At 32.3% G+C, this 22,068-nt stretch overlaps 1 protein-coding gene across 27 annotated transcripts in view; it reads left to right on the forward strand.

The window, feature by feature from the left end:
• Positions 1–22,068, forward strand: part of LOC145248812 (rho guanine nucleotide exchange factor 11-like) — a 609,361-nt gene that overhangs the window by 139,043 nt on the left and 448,250 nt on the right. For all 27 annotated transcript variants that reach the window (XM_080110472.1, XM_080110474.1, XM_080110473.1 and 24 more), the window contains one exon: positions 9,151–9,236. In XM_080110472.1, the coding sequence (XP_079966598.1) occupies positions 9,151–9,236 (86 nt within the window). The remainder of the gene's footprint in view (positions 1–9,150; positions 9,237–22,068) is intronic.

Below are 22,068 nucleotides of genomic sequence, written 5' to 3' on the forward strand. Positions count from 1 at the left end.
CCACACTAGGATTCGTCAGGCTTATGCTTATAAATCCTAGTGTGGATGAAACCCGGAATATTCTGTGTAGCTTAATTGCCATATATATTTTTCTAACTAACTACCTAGCTCTACCTATGTATTGAGTACTGTTGAAGTAAAATACTTAGTTTACGCATAAAATTATACTTTCGTATATTAATTTATGTGATTAAATGAAGTAGTCATACTTATATATATATATATATATATATATATATATATATATATAAATCTTTTATAATATAAAGCTGAATTTCTGTGTCTGTGTGGTCACGAATAGGCTCCTATATGGTTGACTATTTTAAAAAACTGATTACATATTATGATAGAAGATGTATCTAGACACAGGAATGGGTATGTTTGATCTGGCAGAACGGTGGTTCATCAAAATTGTGGGGTCTGCGTTCGTGCCTGGTCCACAAAGTATGGAAATAAAAAATTTAAAAAGTAAAAAAAAAAACGTTTACAAATGTTTTTGATATAGATGTACATAAGAATACTTTGATATTTATGTTTTAACTTAAATAGGGATGGTATAATAAAATTGTGGGGGTCTGCGTTCGCGCCTGGCCTCAATAGAATGTAAATAGCCACAAACTTTAAAGACTTTTCATATCTATCTGCGTAAGTATCTATATATCTATAAAAGTGAACGTGTCTGTCTGTCTGTGTACATTTCCCTACGCAATAACTCTGTCAATTTTTAGTCTATAGACTCGAAATTTGAAATACCGGGTACTGAGATTTGGGAAAATCGATGTGACGGGTGTCAGCCAGAAATTTGGCTGTTAAGGGGTCAAATTTCAACGATTTGACCTTAAGAACTCTACCAAACTCCTCCGACAATTTTGGGTCTAGACACTTGAAATTTTAGATATAGGTTCCTTGAACATGGATCTAACTTAATAAAGTGATTTGAGCCCGAAACAATAAATTTTAAGGAGTCATAATAGGGGTCAAAGTTTTAAAAAATTAACCATTTTTTTTTGTTTTTTTTGCTTTTTTTGCTCAGCATACACCTCCAAACACCCGAGCAACGCTGGGCACCCCTGCTAGTACTTTGATAATTATGTTTGTTTGAAGAAATATGGTATAATAAAATTATGGGGTGTTCGTTCGCACCTGACCGCCATAGAATGGAAATATGTCACAAAGTTTAACAAGGTCTTTTTAATATAAATCCACAGAATATTGTGATAAGTGTTTCAGTGTGAACAGGTATGGTATAATAAATGATGGGGTTTATCTATTTTATTTTTACTTTCATCATATTTTGCTTTGTTTTTGATACCTCCAAATTTAACCCAAATTTACAACCCTTCCTTTTCATAACCTATCATACTTTCATAAATCAGTCTATTTTCTGTAGGCTGTTTTTGAACCCAGTCAAACCTTTTGCTAGTATATATATAAAAATCAATACGAAATGTGTATATCTTTTCTCTATTTGATGACGTGTAGGAATTTGTATTAAAAAAATGTAGTTGTGAAAAAAACTTATTTTTTAAGATAATAGTGTTTTCGAATGTACGTCTGATCTTCGTCAGTGTAATGAAGATGTGTGTGTGTGTATGTATATATATATATATATATATATATATACACACACACACACATATGGAAAGTATTTTTAAAAGTGTGTGTGTGTGTGTATATATATATATAATATATATATATATATGTATGATACTAGTGTACCAGTGGTAGTATCAAGTCAAAACATTACTTGCTATTTTAGTGTATGCTTACTCATTAAAATCTAAGTCAGTAGAGTGAAATGTCTCCATCTCCTCATCATCGGCTGTAAATTTTTTTTTTTTTTTTTTTTTACATGGAGGAGGAAGCAGCAGCTTACACTTGTGCTCTAGTGTCTGGTTACACTGGCTGCCAGAAAGTTGTCATAGCAACTTTCCAAGACCCTGTGACATCTGGGAGCTGTTAGTTTGGTGGGGCTGTTGTTACTGGTGTGCTACTGACTGCTTCCATTCCTGAAGGTCTTCACTCTGCATTTTGATGGCCATCTGTTGGAATGACTTTTTTTTTTTTTCTGTTGATACCCATTTTCGTTCACTTGCATCTGCAACTAAATATTTCCTATTATATATATATGTTAATCCCTAAGGGATGGAGCACTTTCTGTAGGAAATCTTACGTGGAAGAGCTCAATGCATGACAGTATAAATAAAAGTTAAAAGAAAAAAAAAACTATCAACAAACTTAGCCTGATTTAATTATAAATTTATTTCAACCCGAGAGGGTTTTATCAGTTAAGATCTAGTCTAGAATTTAGCGTCCCACTGGAATAATTGAACAATTTACAACCGTTTTGTAATTTATTAAAAAAAAAAAAAAAAGAGGGGGGGGGAGAAGGGAAAATTTAGAGGAGAGAGAAAAATAGAAAAAGAGGGATGAAGGGAAAGAATTTTTTTCATACAAAACGGTTGTAAATTTATTCAATTGTTGCAGTCATTGTACCCCCAGGACATAGACACCCTCGACAAACCCGACAGGCAACTAAATCCCGCTCCCACACAGTAGAGATCCCTAGATTTAAAAGATCTTTCTACTCCAGTAGTTTCTTTCCCAGAACCGCTAGACTCTGGAATTCCATTCCAGGTCCCTGCTTCCCCAACTGTACTGACGTGCAGAAGTTCAAGTGTAACGTGAACCGACATCTTGCTGCCCAAATCCCAACATAGTGCTCCAGTAGTTGTTGCTCCTGATAGTAGCCCCAGTGACAGTGTGTCTTGTTTGGGGTAAAAAAAAAAAAAATGCTAAACCCAAACTAGCTCTTTTCATTTGATAAGGTCCTTTCAGGTTGAAATAAATTTGAGATTGGGCTAAATTTGTTCATTATTATTATTTTTTTTCTTCTTTAAACTTATATATATATGAAAAGTTACTGAACTCTAGGGTTTGGTGCTACCAAATCAGACTGTCTGAAGATATCGGCTTCCTGACTTAAATGTACCAAGTATTGTTATTGTTTTATTTTCTTTTGTCTTTCCAAAACTCAGTCATGTTCTGCAAAGCCAAAAACAAAATAAACAACCAAATTAAACACTGAATGAATATTTGAAGATGTAAAGAACTTAAAGCACATACCCTTTTTTCAAAATTACTAGATTTGGTATAAATAATCGAAAAAGAGTTGATATGCCATGAAACAAAACAATTTCTGAGTGATCATTTTTTTTTTTTAATTCAATTTTCACCCCAAACAAGGCACAGTGCCACTTTGAAGCAGGGGGCTACTATCAGGGACTTAATTAGTGGGGTCATTATGAAGGGAGATGAGTAGAAAGATGTTTGTTAACATTACCCTTGAACTTCTGCATATCAGTGCAGTTGGGAAAGCAGAATCCCGGAAGGGAGTTCCAAAGACCCGCAGTTCTGGGGAAGAAACTATTGGAGTAAAAGGCTTTCTTGCACTTAGGGATCTCTACAGTAAAGGGATGAGACTTAGTAGCTTGTCGGGTTTGTCGAGGGTAATTACGTCGGGGAGGTACAAGTGTTTGCAGTTCGTCAGAGCATTCACCATTAAAGTATTTGTAGAACAGACAGAGGGATGCAACATCTCGTCGATGGGACAGAGGTTGAAGCCTAGATGACAGTTCAGGACCTATCAGGTTGGCGACTCTCTTTTGAACCCTGTCCAGGAGTGAGAGACAAGCAGCAGATGCACCAGCCCAGATGTGACAACAGTACTCCATACATGGGCGAATGGTGGCCTTATAGAGGTATAGGGTACTGTCAGGCATAAGTAGTTTTCTAGCACGGTAGAGGGAGCCAACCTTCTTTGCAGCAGCCTTGGCAATGCTCTCAATGTATCTATTCCAGTTCATATTCCCTGTAAACGTTAGGCCGAGGAGTTTAAAAGAAGTACTTTCAGGCAATGTGTTCTTGGCCATTGCTATTGGTGGTAAAGAAGGTTTCTTGTAGTTATTGAAGGAAACAAGCTTAGTCTTAGCAGCATTGAACGTGACCAACCATTTTTGTCCCCATTCCACTACAAATTGGAGGTCATTCTCTAGTGTTTCTGCCATTTCCTTGGATATGTGTTCATTTATTTTCCCCTCATATCTGTTATAGAGAGTGGTGTCATCAGCAAATATACCCATCTCAGAAAAAATTTTATCAGGGAGGTCATTTATGAATATCAGGAATAATAGAGGTCCAAGGATAGATCCCTGAGGTACTCCTGCATTTATGTCATATTGTTTAGATGTACGACCGTTGAGGACAACTTTGATTTTTCTATTTTGAACCCTATTTTATATTGCTTTTTTGAAAGTTCCAAATTGTTTTCTGATACTCTCGCAACCCTACCGTGAAAATAACAATGTAAGATCATTTATATAATAAAAAAAAAAAAAATATGAATATGAAATATGACACGGTCTTTTCACTATCTGGAAAGTTACCTACTTTTTTTTAGGAACGCTGAGGATGTTCTCATTGAAAAATAAAATGTCTCATATATTTTGAACATTACAGATATCTTAATAGTGGACTGAAACAACTGTATGTTGCAAATAACTGATTTTTGTGATTTTGAGAGAATTTAATTACCTTACATTTGATGTGATCTATATATTAAAAATGTTATATATTTATGTGAAAAATATGCCTTTTCAATTATATTTTACCCTTTATTAATACTCTTCCTTTTATTTATGAAGCTCGATATGTTAAATTTAACTGTAGAGCATATACAAATAGATGACAAAACAGCTATATTTCAAGATGTTATTCATCTTACCATTTATTTCAGCATGTCAAAATGTATATTTACGGCACTTGTTCTGTAACACAGAAACAATGATATTATTAAATCAAATATGGCTTTAATATCGTAACATACGATGCAACTATTATTCGGATTTATGTGATCATGCACAAGTTTTTTCTTTTTAAAGTTCAAAAGTTTCTATTTTTCTGACGAGTCAGTGCAGAAAATATTCAAAATTGACATAATAATCTGATTGTTTCTGCTCTACGGAACAGGTGTTGTAAAATAAATGGACGTTTTAACATGTTGAAATAAATAAATAGTAAGATGAATAACATCTTGGAATTTGGAATATAACTGTTTTGTCATCTATTTATTTATATACTAGCAGGTTGCCTGGCATTACTCGGTTGTAAAATATGCTTAAATATGATATTTTGATTTAAGCAAATTTCGTATTTATTATATTGGACAGCATATATATTAATGATTTAAAAAACAAAAAAAAACTTGTGCATTACCACCAAGAATTGAAACCAAAACGATTTCCCTTAAATATCTGAGCTATGAAAACATGTTTACTGCAAGGTTAAAAATTAAAACATGAACCAATAGCTATTGTGTTACGCATAACTATATATAACAAAATTGTATTTTGTTTTCTTTTTTATTTAAATAAATAGAAAAAGGATTTTTAATATGAATATACAGAAAAAAAAAAAAAAAAAATTTAAAGGAGTATAGATATAATTTGCACACCCATTCCTGAATTGGTAAAATTAATTTCCTGATCAGAACAGTTCTGCACTCTTTTGGCTTCTTAGGAAAATAAAGATAAATCTTATGTCTACAGTCCTTACTCCTTTTCTCCCTCACATTCGAAAGAAAAAAAGAACTAGTTTAAATTGATGATTAATGCCCATAACTTTAGGAAGATTTTTTTTATTGACTTTAAAAAGCTTTATCTTCTGGATGATCTCCATTACAGTTTTGTAGTTAATGCAGGACAGCTACGTTGAGGCAGGACAGCTACGTTGAGGCAAACAATGTTGAACTTTTAAAGGTTTGAAATGTGCAAATACATCTGCAAGTATTCAGCACTTACAGTCCAGCTGCACCTGAATGCACTAGCAATTAAGTAGCATTACATTTCAATCCACAGCATCAGTACACATCGCATCAATTCGAGTGAATGAATTAATGTCATCGACCATCGACTCTAGGGCCATAGAAATTAAAATCTCTTTCAGTCTGATCAGATTAATTTTGAATAGAAAGCCATGTTTTATTTCAGAAGAGTTTCCGATGGGTAGCTAATCTGTATGAGCCCTAGAGATGAAGTTTTCACTGGGTAACTGATTTGTACAAGCCTTGGACTTTAAAATAGTGCAGGCAAAAAGCAAAGGTCTTTCTTATGTGGGCACAAAAAAATATGTGCAATAATTTTAAAATATCCAATATTTTTATGGAGCAATTGCAGATTTAGTAGTTGCTAGCAGAACGTGGATCTATTTGATTGGTCAGTTCCTATCGCCAGTGTCTATAAGAAGAAGCTTCCTATTCTCTTTAATTATACCCTCTGATTATATCAAAACTATTGCAACAGTTAATAATAAAATATTGTTACAATGGTGTTCACCCCGGGCAGGTTGAGCTGACTTCTTCTTCCCTGGTTTGCCTCACATCCTGAGCCATGGCAGTTCATAGCAGGATTGCACTAGATGTTTATAGCCAATCCGATTCCACATTCAAAATGTCTAACCAGTTAAGCTTTCTTTTTTTTTCTTTCTCTTTCTATTGTCATTTAAAAAAAAAAAAAAAAATCGTATAGCCATTTTGGATTCATATCAAATAATTAATGACCTGTGTGTTTTAGTAGTTTTGGGACGATTAATCGGAATCAGGAATAAAAAATACTAATTTTTATGTGTATCGGAATCTGAAATTTTTTGCCTATTTTCTGATGCTAAAAACGATTCTTTTCAGCATTTTTATTTGTTTGTCTTTTGTTTAAAACTTAATCTTCCATGGCTCGTATTAATGATACATATTTATTGATTTTAAACTACCAATAAAACTATAATCTATAGGTCATTCCCGCAAGCGCAAGTGTATTTTTACGTTAGGCTCATATATATATATATATACACACAGGGTGGTCGCTAGAAAAGTGGGAAATTTGTCAAACAACGATTTATTTTTACAAAGGTTTTCAAAGACAAATGTTATCTTATACTCATAGATATTTAAAATGTCGTCCGTGCATTTCACTGCAGCATCAAACAATTTATTTTTACAACACTCACACGGCACCAATCAAAAAATAGCAATCACTCATTTTATTCATGATCTAAGCTGACCTTCAAATTTCCTGCTTTTCTAGTGACCACCCTGTATATATATTTTGTAATAGTCCCCTATCCAAACACCTGTATTTAGAAATTTAAAATGAATCAAAATCAGTAATTGTATCAGAATCCTCCCGTCACTAGTTTTTATACTCAGTGATTTTGTTTATATTTAATGTATGTAGCCATCTTGGATTTTGCTTCTCGTATCTTTAATAGAAGAACAGGAGAGGAGCTTATCAGAGCACTCTTCATTACCTCGACAAAATTCAAAATCTACTTTGAAATCTAGTAAAGGAAGATACTTTCTGTTCCTTATGACCCCCCCCCCTTTCTTACAAAAGTGATGTTAGTCTCTCTCTACTCTATTGTTATTTCTCGTCTCTGGTTCCTCGTGAGATATTCACAGCAAAATTTCGTTTTGCTACCCTTTCTTTATATGCCTAGCGTTGGGCAGAATTTCTACAAATCTTTGGAAAAAATGTTTTATCTGTGAAACACTTTATAGCAGGACTACTTCCCTGTGGATTACAGCAGGGTAGTCTTCAAATCCAATCTTTACAGATTTACGTTATGAACCATCCCCACAAATTTTCAAATTTAGTCCAGCTAAACAATCCATCTCAGTCCTATCATAAGGTTCTGCATCTCTGAACTGACAATCGCTTCATCTCATCCAGCCTTACCTCAAATGGATTTTGGCCTTGATAGGTGATGAATCATTAGTTTTAAAAAAAATATGAATTCACAAGTTCAACAAGATATACCTGAAGAAGATCGCTTATCTGAGCTCCAATCTATAGTCCCCCGTCCTGACTTTCATGAAAAACACTCGTCTAGTTGAAACCACTATCAATTTCCCCCATTCTTTGTTTGTGCCTAAACCTAAACGTAGATTCCATCAACAAAGTTTCTTTCTTAGAACTGCATGCCTATGGATCTGTTCCGTTTTCCTGCTTTGCAATTGACTACAATATGGTTGTCTTTAAGTCCAACGTAAACAAATTCTTGATGAGGCATCCTCTTAAGTAATCCAATTTACCAAATTTCCACTAACGATTACTGCGACATGTTCCCTTTCACCATTGTACATTCAGTAATCCTTATCCTCGAGTGACCTCCGGGCCTTGATAAGTGGTGACTCCTTTGTAAAAAAAAAAAAAAAAAAAAAAAAAAAATATTGACGTAAGCGTTAAAATAACATCGAAAATGAGAACAGTTGTTCAAACAATCCAAATTATCAATTAAGTAAGCGTGCGAAATCGGGGTGAGTTAACTTATGAGAATAACTTTGCAAGATAAACTGAGAAAAGTTGGTATTAGAAAGAGTCTTAATATTAACAGATTCATCAGCAGTGTTATTGAGGGGGGGGAAAAAAAAGATGTTTGAGGGAGTAAATAAAAATGGAAATTTCTGACAAAATGGAAAATTAGTTTATGGAATAGTAGATAAGTGAGAAAACATGCTAATAGAAATAAGGATACAAACGTTAAAGCTGATTCAATATATTATGATCAATTCTTTCGACCATTTAATTTTTATCAAATAAATGTGGTCAAACAAATGAACCTCAATTACAAAAGCAATGTTTGCTCAAAAATTCAGAAACATAAAAATAATCAAATCTATAAAATAATTACGTTAAAAGCAAGAAAACACATGCACATACACACACCTTAAGTTGTTTATTAATTTTTATTAATATAAATATGGTACCCTAACATGGACAAGCCAGTTTTGACATGATGACGAACTCTGTTTGCTTCAGTAGTCTCTACATCACTATTTGAATTAAATGCCAGTTAATAAAATTAATTTTCATTAAATTTTTTTTTTTTTTCAGATTAAGTAACAGTTACTTTTTTATGAGTCGGTTTCAGCTTTTTCTACAATTTTCGTTTCTTATGAAACTAAAAAAAAAAAAACTTGTAGAATTAATATTTTGTGGAAAATGTCAATTTTTGTATTCCTGTTATCAAATGATACCACTCTGTACATATAATTTTTCAATTTCAGAATCTCTCTGATTGATGTTATTTTTGTTGCAGGTTGGGAGGCCTCTGTACGGCCAAAGATGACCAACCAGTGACTAAAAAGGAAGAAAAGTCACCTTTAGCAAGTGATCCAGACTCGGGTTAGTATTTAAAAAATTTTTTTAGTATTTTAAATTCACATTTATAAAAGCAGGAAGTTTGGAACCTAAAAACAAAAAAATTATCAACTATTAATCACAGGGTTCCCAACCAGTGTGCCATGGAATAATTACTGGTGTGCTGTGACAAGATGATAGAAGCCATTCAATTTCATTTCATTCAATAAAAACATTTAATTTCTTAATCATAATCGCCCCGCTCAATTTAAAATTGCTGAAGTTCTGGAATATACAAGTTTCATGTATGCTAATTGGTAAGTTTTTTTGTTTTTTTTTTATGGTTTATATTAGTGATGGGAAAATTAATCAGAATATCACGAGTTTTTCAAAGTATTGGGAATTGACATCGGAGGTGAATAATTTAAACCCAATATCAAAACGATACCAGGTATTGAATAGAAGATATGTCGATTTATGTGAATAAAAATTCCTCTTACATAATCTTTTTTTTTTTTTTTAATTTTTATTTTATTGCAAAAAGGCTTCGAGTAGAAAAGAAATTATTTTTTGTGATAGGTGTGCTGCAAAAATTTAATAAACTCAATAGTGTGCCGTCTTGTAAAAAAATTTAAAAAAAATATTGAGAACCACTGAATTTATCAATATAATTTTCATTCTTGCCTGTGCTTGATTTCATTTTGAATAAATTAATTTTGTATTTAAAAATTTTTTTAAAAATCTAACACAATTTGACTAACATGAAAAAAAAAAAAATTCTTGTTAAGCTTGAAATCGTATTGTTCGTTGCTAATCATACAGAATTAATGGACTCTTTTTTCTTTTCCATACTGTATTTTATCAAGATGTTCATAAAGACATTATTAAAAGATAAAAATAAATGCTCAAATGTGAGTGCTGTCCTCATAGATTAAAAGTTTATAATAAAAAGAGCGAAAATAAAATTCTTATTTATTTCTATTCTTTTTATTATAACTTTTAATATTCATTAGAAATTCAAACTATTTTAATAATTAAAACGGTGTTATAAGTTTATTTGAAGCATTGTGTGTAGTGTATAAAATGTTGAATTTGAAAGTGATGCTATCTTAAAAAAATGTTTTCATCTGTATATTCTTTTTCTGTTAACAATAAGAAAAGGTATTACGCTGTTGAATTACTGAGAGGAGGATTGATTGTTCGTATTGATTGGATTCTTCAGACTACTGTTCTCGTAGTCAGTGTTATATTCGCGACATTTCCGTGAAGATTCCAGAGTTAGACAAGCTACATCTTAAGAAGGTCTGAGGTTACATCAACCGAAACGTGGAAATAACGCAAGATGAGAAGAGTAGTTTAAAGAATCAAAATAAAGGGGGGAAAAAAAAAATGTTAACACATCAAAAGTTTATTTGAAAATAATAAAAGGTTGGCATGCATATTGGTTCTAAACGAAAACTGTTTACAATAAATACAGTTCACACCTTTACAGTATATTTCCTGGAAATTTAGGGGGAAAAAAAATCAACCCAGCCATTTCTAAGTCTATAGTGAACGAACTCTCACTCTCATTCATACTGATGCCTCCGTTCAGTCTCAAAAGACAAAGGATACCCCAGGGGCAGCTGCGTGTGTAATTGTGAGGCAAGGGTTGCGCAATCTCTAACCACACCTCTTCTGAATCGGCACTGTTTGAATCCAGTGGCAAGGAGAAGTCTAGGACGACTGGAAACAATGCAGAGATAAGCAGAGAGCACATATAGCACTTGGAAGTCCCAAATGGTCACCCATTTAGTACTGATTAGGTTCAATGTTGCTTAACTTCAGTGATGTAGCGGGGAACCGGTGTGTCAACGTGACTGTCGTATCATACATACATACACACACAAAAAAAGGTCTTTTTATATAATTGTAGATAAAGATTTTGTGTATCGAATCTGAGTAGTATAATATCGTGCCATGTTTTATTTTAATTTTTAGGATATCATTTCCTCAGAAAAAAAGAAAATTGCTTAGATTACCTATATTTCTTTTGATTGAAAATATCTTAATTTAATCAAACTATGAGTTCAGGATTATGTATTTGAATTTTTTTTTTTTTTTCTACAAAAATTTTCATGAATTTCTTTTAGAAACGATTCTTGTAGAAGCATTGTTCATTGACATCCTTAATGATAGTATGACGTCGTTAATATCATTGCTCCATTTTGTTTGCTTTTTTTTTCCTTTGTTGTACGTGCTGTCTCATGAAATGCTCCTCAATTCTAAATTGATTAATTTAAGTTGCACTTGGCTGTCATAGAATTATCTTCAATAATGGTTATAGAAATTCTCAAATGCTTTGTCATTTCGAGCGTTTATTGAAACAAGAAACCTCCATTCCTTTGTTTTCTGAATGAATAACAAAACTGCCAGGCATGTTTTCTCATCCTATACATTTTTTTTGTATCCATTTTGTCATTGACCTCTGAACACAATTTTTTTCCCTCCCTCCAACAAAGATACAGATGTTTATTTTTACATCGATTCGTTTTTAGAAATCAGTTTCAGCTTGAGATAAACAAAATGTATTGTCCATCACGGTCAATTTAACATCCATTTTACATTTTGTTGACGGCTTTTACAGGGTTCATACAGATTTGAAAAATCCTTGAAAATATGGAAAATGTCTTCAAAATTTCTTGAAAAGGCCTTGAAAATTGTATTCTTTATGTCCAGTAAGCATTTGTCCAAATATTAAAAATAAAATTGAAATAAATACTATTAAATTATCTTTTAAGTATTAATAAAAATACTATTAAAATATTTTTTAAATATTGATAATAAAATCAGAATACATTGTTCTGAAATTGCATAGTATTGTAGATGCAAGAGTTATGTCCCTTTACCACAAAACTGCCTTGGATAGTTTCATGATAAAGATTGAAATCTCTGCCTATTTTTTCTCATATATAATTTCATTTTATAATTTTTTAAGCGGAGAGGAGTAGTGGTGACTGCCATAAATGAAATTACCCTCCCCCTATAAAAAATACTTCCGTTCCTTGTGCAATTCGCACAAAAAAAAAAAAATTGTGATAATTTAAAATTAGGCTGGACGAGCCCCCCAAAATATGGACAAGACAGCAACCATTTTGATTGGAAATTAAAAGCTGTGAAGAGTTAATATTTGAGATAAAAAAAAAACAAAAAAACATTTAAAACTACTTAACGACACCAAAAAATGATGCAGGTAGATTGCATTGTAAATTTTATTGGCTATGGTAATATTTATTTATTGTATATTTGATTTCTTACTTTTCGAATCGCTATGGATTGTAAAACAAATCCCAAATTTTGTTTTTAAAACTTGAATCTTGTCTAGAGAAGACCTTGAAAAACTTTGAAAAGCCTTTGAAAATAGACATTGAAAGTCTATACAAACCCTGTTTTAAAAATCGACTTCTAACTTAGCCAGTTCTTTATCTCAAATCAATCATCACTTCTTATGATAATATTTTTCGCTTTCTTCTAACAGCTGATCCTGCTACCTCAACTGCTCTACGTCTAACATTGTTCATCTGGTCTTTCAATGTGATCATACTAAGTCTGTCCTTCTGCACAAATCTGCCTATATTGTTTAGCTTTAATGTTCCTCAAAGGTCATCAGAACTAACATTGCCTTTAAGACTTGCATTACACACCCATCATATCTTTCTCATATTATTTCTCTCTGTATTATATAATTTGTTGTGAGCCTGTCTCTGCTTTATTGTTATTTTCATGGCAAGTGCTCATCTGAGCTTCAATCTATGGTCCCCCCTCGCCAAACTTTCACAAAAAACACTTGTTTAGCCAAAACCATTTTCAATAATTTCCCACACTCTTTATCTGTGCCTAAACCTAAATGTAGATTCCATGAACAAAGCTTCTTTCTTAGAACTGCACACCTGTGGAACTCTCTTCTGATTGCTTGCTTTCCAGCTGACTACAATTGATTGTCTTCAAGTTCAACGTAAACAAGTTCTTGATGAACCGTCCTCCTAAGTAACCTAATTTACAAAATTCCCACTACTTATGTTTACTATGCTATAATCACATTGACTAATCTATACCCATTAACCCTTATTCTCGAGTGGCCTCTGGGCCTTCATAAATGCTGGTTCCTGTGTAAGAAAAAGAAAAAAACAATTTCCTCTACAAAACAAGCAAACCAAACACCATGAATAAATATTTAAAGCTATAAAAGACTTGAGGCATAAAAACTTTTACCAAAATTACCAAATTCAGCATTAAATAATCCCAAAAGGGTTGATATGCCGCAAAACAAAACAATCATATAAAATGTCCTTTTTCTACAAACACTTCAGTGAAAAAAAAAAAAAAAAAAATGAAAAACTAAATCATGTGACAAATTAATCTCCCACATTATCTCGTGAATGAACAGTCAGAGGTTAATATAATCTTGTCATGTTGGCTTTTGTTAACTCTTACAGGAATGGTGGCTTTTGTCAAGTCTGACTCAAAATGGATTAACATTTATTAAGCAAGCACAAAATCAAAGAACAGGAGAGAAAAAAAAAAAAAAAAAAAAAATTACTTTCTCTGAGTGAAGCTATTTTGTATTTTAATTTTATCTTCACTTTTTTTCATTCACTAAACAAGGCATATTGCCACTTGGAACGTTTGGGAGCGTGTCTCACAATGGACTGCAGGGAATTAGACAGTGAGGTGTCTGTTCACATTACATTTAAACTTTTGCAGGTGGGAAACAGGAAACAGGAAGGGAATTATAAAGTCCAGCAGTCCAAGGGAGGAAACTATTAGAGTAGAAGGCTTTCTGGCATCTCGGGACCTCGACAGTGAAGGGTGGGATTTTGTTGCTTGTTGGGTTAGTATGGAGTATGTATGGGGGGGGCAGTGCTACGAGTTCATCACTCCACATTTTATAAAAGTACTTGTAAAACAACGATATTGCAGCAATGGGATAGAGGGTGGAGCTTAACTGACAGTGCGGGACCTATTAGACTCCAGACTTTTTTTTGGACACTGTCTAAGAGTGAGAAACTAGTGATAGATGCACTAGCTCAGATGTAGCAACAATACTCCATGCATGAGCGTATTGTGGCTTTTTAAAGATATAGGATGCTCTCTAGCTAGAGTAATTCTCTAGCACGGTAGAGGGAGCCCATCTTCTTTGCAGCAGCCTTAGTAATGTCCTCAATGCATTTGTTCCAATTCATGTTGCCTGTGAATGTTAGACGTTTGAAAGATGGGCTCTCAGCTGGTATTACAATGCACTGTCACACATTTGCAAATTCCTTGAACAACTGATGGCTGTGTTTTGACAATAGTAGTAGTAAGCTAAATTGGTCGAGACGTCTGTTTCTGCAGTAAAGTGGTCTTAAATTTTTAATGGAATTTTCCACTTTTCTACTTAATCTAACTCTATTTGGACAAATACCGTTTCTATGTCATTTTAATATGCCTATGTACAAATGTTGCTATATAATGAGGAATACAACTTCGATACGAAACAAATGAAACAATAAAATATAGGGAACCTGATATATTTTCTTTGAGAATTGTTTGTAAGACTAAAGTGTTGACTATAACATTATTGTAATGTTGTGGCTCTTTGGTTATGATCACAGCATAGTATCTGTTATGTTGTGGCAGGCAGTGATGATTAATTGTTAAATTGTTTAGGTTAGTTAAAATATTTATGCTAAATATTTAACTGGGGAATTTTGGCTCGATCAAAAAGTTATAAATAGAGGAAAAGCATAAACAAATCTAGTTTGGAATTTTGTTTAGTAAACAATGATGCAGCTTACGTGACAAATTTGGAATTTTGTTTAGTAAACAATGATGCAGCTTACGTGACAAATTTGGAATTTTGTTTAGTAAACAATGATGCAGCTTACGTGACAAATTTGGAATTTTGTTTAGTAAACAATGATGCAGCTTACGTGACAAATTTGGAATTTTGTTTAGTAAACAATGATGCAGCTTACGTGACAAATTTGGAATTTTGTTTAGTAAACAATGATGCAGCTTACGTGACAAATTTGGAATTTTGTTTAGTAAACAATGATGCAGCTTACGTGACAAATTTGGAATTTTGTTTAGTAAACAATGATGCAGCTTACGTGACAAATTTGGAATTTTGTTTAGTAAACAATGATGCAGCTTACGTGACAAATTTGGAATTTTGTTTAGTAAACAATGATGCAGCTTACGTGACAAATTTGGAATTTTGTTTAGTAAACAATGATGCAGCTTACGTGACAAATTTGGAATTTTGTTTAGTAAACAATGATGCAGCTTACGTGACAAATTTGGAATTTTGTTTAGTAAACAATGATGCAGCTTACGTGACAAATTTGGAATTTTGTTTAGTAAACAATGATGCAGCTTACGTGACAAATTTGGAATTTTGTTTAGTAAACAATGATGCAGCTTACGTGACAAATTTGGAATTTTGTTTAGTAAACAATGATGCAGCTTACGTGACAAATTTGGAATTTTGTTTAGTAAACAATGATGCAGCTTACGTGACAAATTTGGAATTTTGTTTAGTAAACAATGATGCAGCTTACGTGACAAATTTGGAATTTTGTTCAGTAAACAATGATGCAGCTTACGTGACAAATTTGGAATTTTGTTCAGTAAACAATGATGCAGCTTACGTGACAAATTTGGAATTTTGTTTAGTAAACAATGATGTAGCTTATGTGACAAATAAGATTGCCAACTCTGGCTAATGTTTGAGACATGTAAGCCAGGAGAAATCGGAATTAGGAGTTAGCCTGTAGCAGGAAGTCAAAGAAACGAGCTGTGTAGTTAACTTGCCGCTGGGTTAGTTAGCAGACAGGGGTGGTCTCTGTGGTCCAATGGGAGCATTTACGGACCAGCTAAGGTAGATGTAAGGGAGAAGATTAAGAGCTGCGAACTTAGATGTGGAACATTTGGAAATGATAACTCGGCGTTTTCGGTGTTCCATTCGGAAGAAGATGCCTTCATTTCAGGTGCTTTTCCTCCAGAGGAGAGGGAGACAATGAACAAGGTATGTGACCTGTCGGGTGTCAAGCAGACAAGGATGTTATTGGTCCTTGTCAAAGACTGTCCATTTATTGCCCGTTCGTTATTGCCGTTAATGTGTGAAAACACCCGCATACACATAGAAAGACTATTACATATACACATAACAGATCGACATGTACAAACACCCCATAGACAAAGAAAAGTAACTGGCCTTTTAATTGTAAGCACTAAACGATACAAGAGCATCGATTACAGAAACACATATACCTTATATACATTAGACATACATAGACACACTTATATAAACTCAACAAAACATCATTTGCTACATAAAATTATTGAATAACTGTAGAGTCTATGCAGGTCGGTATGATAATCATGACATGTAAAAATTTCTTGAAGATTTCTTTTAGCTTGATCATTGATTATGCTCCAAGTGAAACTTTTGTGATTATTCTTCTTACGATCGCTGATGTCAATTATTAACAAAAAGTCATTTGTATATTATTGATTAATTATCTGAGATACATTATTCAGGCAGAGAAAGAGAAAAAAAAACTATTGTACATCTTAACATGCCACTCTTACTTCATTTCTAAACAAATTCCCTCAAAACTTCCCAGTATGCTTGATGGCCACATGTTTCTTTCACTTTTGACTCTTATGTACTCTAATGCATATCGTATTTAATCAGCTTACATTCTATCTCTCTCCTCTGTTATATATAACACCATTTATATTTTTATGCTTAGTATTAAATCCATTTATCTGTATTTAATTATTAGACTATTTTTTTTTTAATATCCCAGCTGTTCAGCTATGCACATTGGACATGTCCATCTTACCCACCCCTTTTTACTTAAAAAAACAACAAAAAAAAAAAACACCTCCAACTTGCACTAAATGTTAATTGCCCCTTACAATAAAAGTTTAATGACCGGAACCAAATCTGTTCAAAATGTTGCTAAGGCAAACAATATGAAAGACATTTAAAAAAAAAAAAAAAAAAAAAAAACTGACCTAAATATTTTAAGCTTCCCTAATGAAACAATTATACACAAGAATCTATAAAAAAAAATTTACAAAATCAAAATTACACCAATTACTCATTAAAGAAAAGTTGTTTGTCTAAAAATTCAGAAATTACACTAATAAACTTTACATATTCGAATTCAATATAACTCCAATGAAAAAATAAAAAAGCAAAACAAATACTGTTAAATTCATTTTGAGATCATCACTGACCAAATTCGTGCATGAGATTGGGCAAATTACTGTTTGTATTTTTACTGGTAATTGTTTCAAAAACAACTCTGAAATTAGGTCAAACAACAGTGAGGCAGATATGGTTTTCTTTGTGTACCTCGTTTTATCTTTGTTTTTTCTGCTTCCCTCATTTCTCGTTTCACTATGCGATTGAACCAATTAACAAAGGCAGTTAGATATACAGTGAAAAAGAAAATGTCTAAAATATTTTATGCAGACTAACAAAAAAAAAAAAAAATTATTTTGTTGTTCATTCTCCCGGACAACGCCATATAACCTTGCTGATATCTAATTTATCAAAAAGAATTCCCCACTTCACAATTACTATTACAAAAGGAAACATAAATATAACAACTTTATTGGCTTTAAATGACCCAAAAACTATTTGTAGGCCATCAAACAAAACCTGTTTGAGTATTTATACAAATGTTTTTGTGTAAATCAAGGGAAACTCCTTAGTTCTTTCAATAAAGAAAAAAAAAATGTTCTATAATTTTTTCTTTCTTCTTTCGAATAAGCTCTCTATTAAATTTAACTACGTACTGTTTTCAATAAAGATCTTGTTTTTATTTTCTTTTTAGTCAAAATAAGTACATTAATATATATCTATATAATAAAGTTGTCTGTCTGTTCATGGCTCCCTCATGATTATGTATATATATTGTGAAACTACATTGGCTAGGTAGGTTTCATTTTAAATTATATGAATGCATTATCATGAGCGTCATCCTTTGAATTTAACGTCCATAAAGAAGGATAATGACGTTTTTTATTTTAATGAGAAGTTAATAATTTGCTTGAAGCATTATCTAGTGTGTATATAAAAGAAATTTAACTTCATAGAAGGCAATATAATGCAGAGGTGTAACGGATAGACACAGATTAATATATAATAGTGGAATAAGTGATGGAGATTCATCTTTATTGATACAAAAATATAATATTCAACGTGTAATATGTTCTTATGTCAGCATGGTCAGGTGAAGGATCCCTTTGTCAGAAATGTTATAACTTGAAAATTATACAAATTAAAATATAAAAATGTTAATAAGGTTCAGATCTTGAAGCAGAAGTGTACAGTGATCCTGGTTGATTCCTGGGAAAATCCAGGTTGGCTTCAAGAGTATCAAAGTATAAAAAACTGCAAATTTACACAAATCTGTTTGAATTAATGTCACCCCTCTTTCATCCAATCGATCTTCGGTCACTACCCCAAAACTGAATATTGTAACATATAAAAAAAAAAATAGAACACAAGATTGTCAGTTTTTTTTATCGTGCGGGGAAACTCTGGATTGACATAAAAATAAAAATTGTGTCAGTCTAGAAGGATTTCTCCTTCACTGAATGAGAACATAAAAAAATGAAGTGTATTATCTGTTCTGGTTATTTTTTTTTTATTATTATTTTTTTTTTTTTTACAAAGGAGTCACCACTTATCAAGGCCCAGAGACCACTCGAGGATAAGGGTTAATAAGCATACAGTGGTCAATGGGACAATGTCATGGTAATTGTTAGTGGAAATTTGGTAAATTGGATTACTTAAGGAGAACGGCTCATCAAGAACTTGTTTACATTGGATTTGAAGACGACCATATTATAGTCAGCCGGAAAACAGGCAAACAGAAGAGTGTTCCATAGGTGTGCAGTTCTAAGAAACTTTGTTCATGGAATCTACATTTAGGTTTAGGCACAGATAAAGAGGGGGGGGAATTATTGATAGTGTTTTCAGGTAGACTGGTATTTCTTGTGAAAGTTTGGCATGGCGGAGGGACCATAGATTGGAGGTCAGACAAGCACTTGCCATGAAAATAACAATAAAGCAGAGACAGGCTCGCAACGTCTCTTCTGTGAGAAAGAGATTGGAGGGAAGAGAAAAAGGTATCCCCCACTAGGCTATTTTAAACTCTGTCAAGGCAGGATAAGATCTTTCTAGTAGCTCCTGCCCAGATGTAGCAACAGTACTCCATTCTTGGACGTACCTGGCTCTTTTATAGGTAGAGAATTGCATCAGCAGTGAGATAGTTACTGGATCGATAGAAAGATCCCACTATTTTCTCAGCGACCTTGACAATGGATTTGATGTACGTGTTCCATTTCAGATCAAGAGTAATGGTCAAGCCCAGGAGCTTGTCAAAACATAGAGCCCCCCCCCCCAAGATGAGAGCCATTCATTTTAATTGATGCCAGACGGGGATATTAATTTGATCCTAGGCAAAAGTAGTTTCTAGACATTAATTGAAATATATTTTTCTTTACAAAATGTACTTATGGTGAGCTCCTTCCACTCCCTCTATTAGTATGCAAAACAAAACCTGTTGATTGGATTAACATGAAAACTGATGAATTGATTGGAACTGAAATTTTTGATTTTAACACAAACCAATATTTGCCAAAACAGATTGAATAGTTTTGAAATGTACCTTTTTGTTATAAACCTAGAAGAAATGGGGGGGGGGCAATTTTTACTTTATATATAAGAAGATAATTCCCAAGTTATCATGACCACCACCTACAAAATAGCAGGCCTCTCAACTGAAAAATGACGTCACAACTGTGGTCATAGTAAGCAAGACGTGTCGAGCAGTTAGACTGTTGATAATGAATGAGACTTTTTTACAAAACATAAAATTTTTAAAATTGCATTGAAAAAGTGAAATAAGAAACATTGAAACTGAACTTATTCAATATTAACTTGAAAGAAAGAAAACATGATGAGCATTAATTCAAAAACGTTGTGTTTCACCATGCTTTAAATAAACATTTTGTTGATTCATGGATTTAGAAAACTAAAACTTTGTTTATTTACTTCAAAATTGAAAAATAAAAAAAACTGAATCGATAATTTAGGTAATGAACAAACAATTAAACAAATAAAAATCTAACAATAAATAATTTTATAAATGAAAGCGATTTATGTGATTTAAAAGAAATAATTTAAATACAAAGTGCAGAAATATTTATTTTCAAATCAAACTTAAAAGAAAAATCTCTTTATGATAATTTAGTTAAAAATGGGCTTCTAAATAACATTATTTCAGCTTGGCTCATATTCTGCATAAATACCAAAAACTGAATGTTGGGTTCTTATTTAGAATTCGACTTGATTAAAAACAAAGAAAAAAAACTAGAATTAGAACTGCACGCCTGTGGAATTGTCTTCCGTTTTCCTGCTTTCCGGCTGACTACAATATGGTTGTGTTCAAGTCTAAGGTAAATAAGTTCTTAATGAGCCGTTCCATATAAGTTATTAAATTTACCAAATTTTCATTACTAATGATTACTATATTGACCAACTTCTACTGTACACTCTTTAACCCTTATCCTTGAGTGGCCTCTGGGCCTTGATAATGTGGTGATGCCTTTGTAAAAAAAAAAAAAAAAAAAAATGCAGACAGGTCTTTATGATGTATGTACCCATTACTGAATGAAGATGTCCTATTCCAAAAATCATATAAATTTCTTATTTTTTTTAATCAAATTTTTGTAAATATGGGTTTAAGGCCATGGTACAGTTCAATTTGACTATCAAGGTTTTGTTTGTATTCAAAATAATTAAAACTTTGTTTCACTAAAGCTTGACTGAATTTTAATTTTAAAATGAAATAAGTATATAATACACTGCAGGTAACATCATGGAGTCTCCATTCACTTTTTCTTCAATTTAACATCATGATGAGGAAAAAGAAAAAAAAAATTAAAATATTGACGAAGGAGTATAAGTCCGAAATATATATAGAAATTTTAAACAAGTAATACCTTTTTTTTTTTTTTTAGATCCTTATATACAATTAAAAGATAATTCAACATTGCTGTATTATAAAAAAAAAAATAATTGTAAAAAAATATTTTAAAATTATTTGAAAACTGGCGAATTTTTAACTTGAAATTAGTCACCTGTGGAATAGTAATTAAATACGCTTTCAAAAAATATAAAACTTCCCACTATTTTCCTGTCAAAAAATATTTTCTTTTTAATTACGTGTCAGAATGTAAAATAATTTTCTTTAACTTTTAGAAAATACAATACAGTAACTTTTAGACCAGTTTTATGAATCCCACGACAATTTGAGAATTGAGACAAAAAATAACTATCCTTCATAATAATCGGTAACGTTGGTCCATGGTGATCGTCAGACTACACTTATGACGTTGGTAGGTCATGTGACTTTCTGTGAAGAAATGGTGTCATGACTCCCACACACATTTTTTTATCTCTAATTTTAATGAGGTTTAAACGATTGTTAAAATACACAAGCTTACGTTGATACTATAAATTTCAATGCATATTATTTTAAGACATAATGAGGGGTTAACACTGCAAAATTAACCATTGTCATTTTGATAAATGCTCTTTAGTTTTCAAAGAAATAAATTCAATGAGAGTTAAATATACTCAGCTGTAAAGAAAGTCACCGTATCATCACTTAAAATAAACTATTATTAACGATCTATTTAATATTCTGCTTATTTCTTCTTTAGTTAGTCCATATGTTACACTTTGAAAATGCCCAAATACACTCTTTGAAAGCCAAACCACTTCAAAAAGGGCCAAATTCATAAAATTTGGCTTTAAAAAGGCTAA

The sequence above is a fragment of the Euprymna scolopes genome, chromosome 27, assembly GCF_053919585.1.
Source record: "Euprymna scolopes isolate OS-2025 chromosome 27, ASM5391958v1, whole genome shotgun sequence".
Taxonomy (NCBI): Eukaryota; Metazoa; Mollusca; class Cephalopoda; order Sepiida; family Sepiolidae; genus Euprymna; species Euprymna scolopes.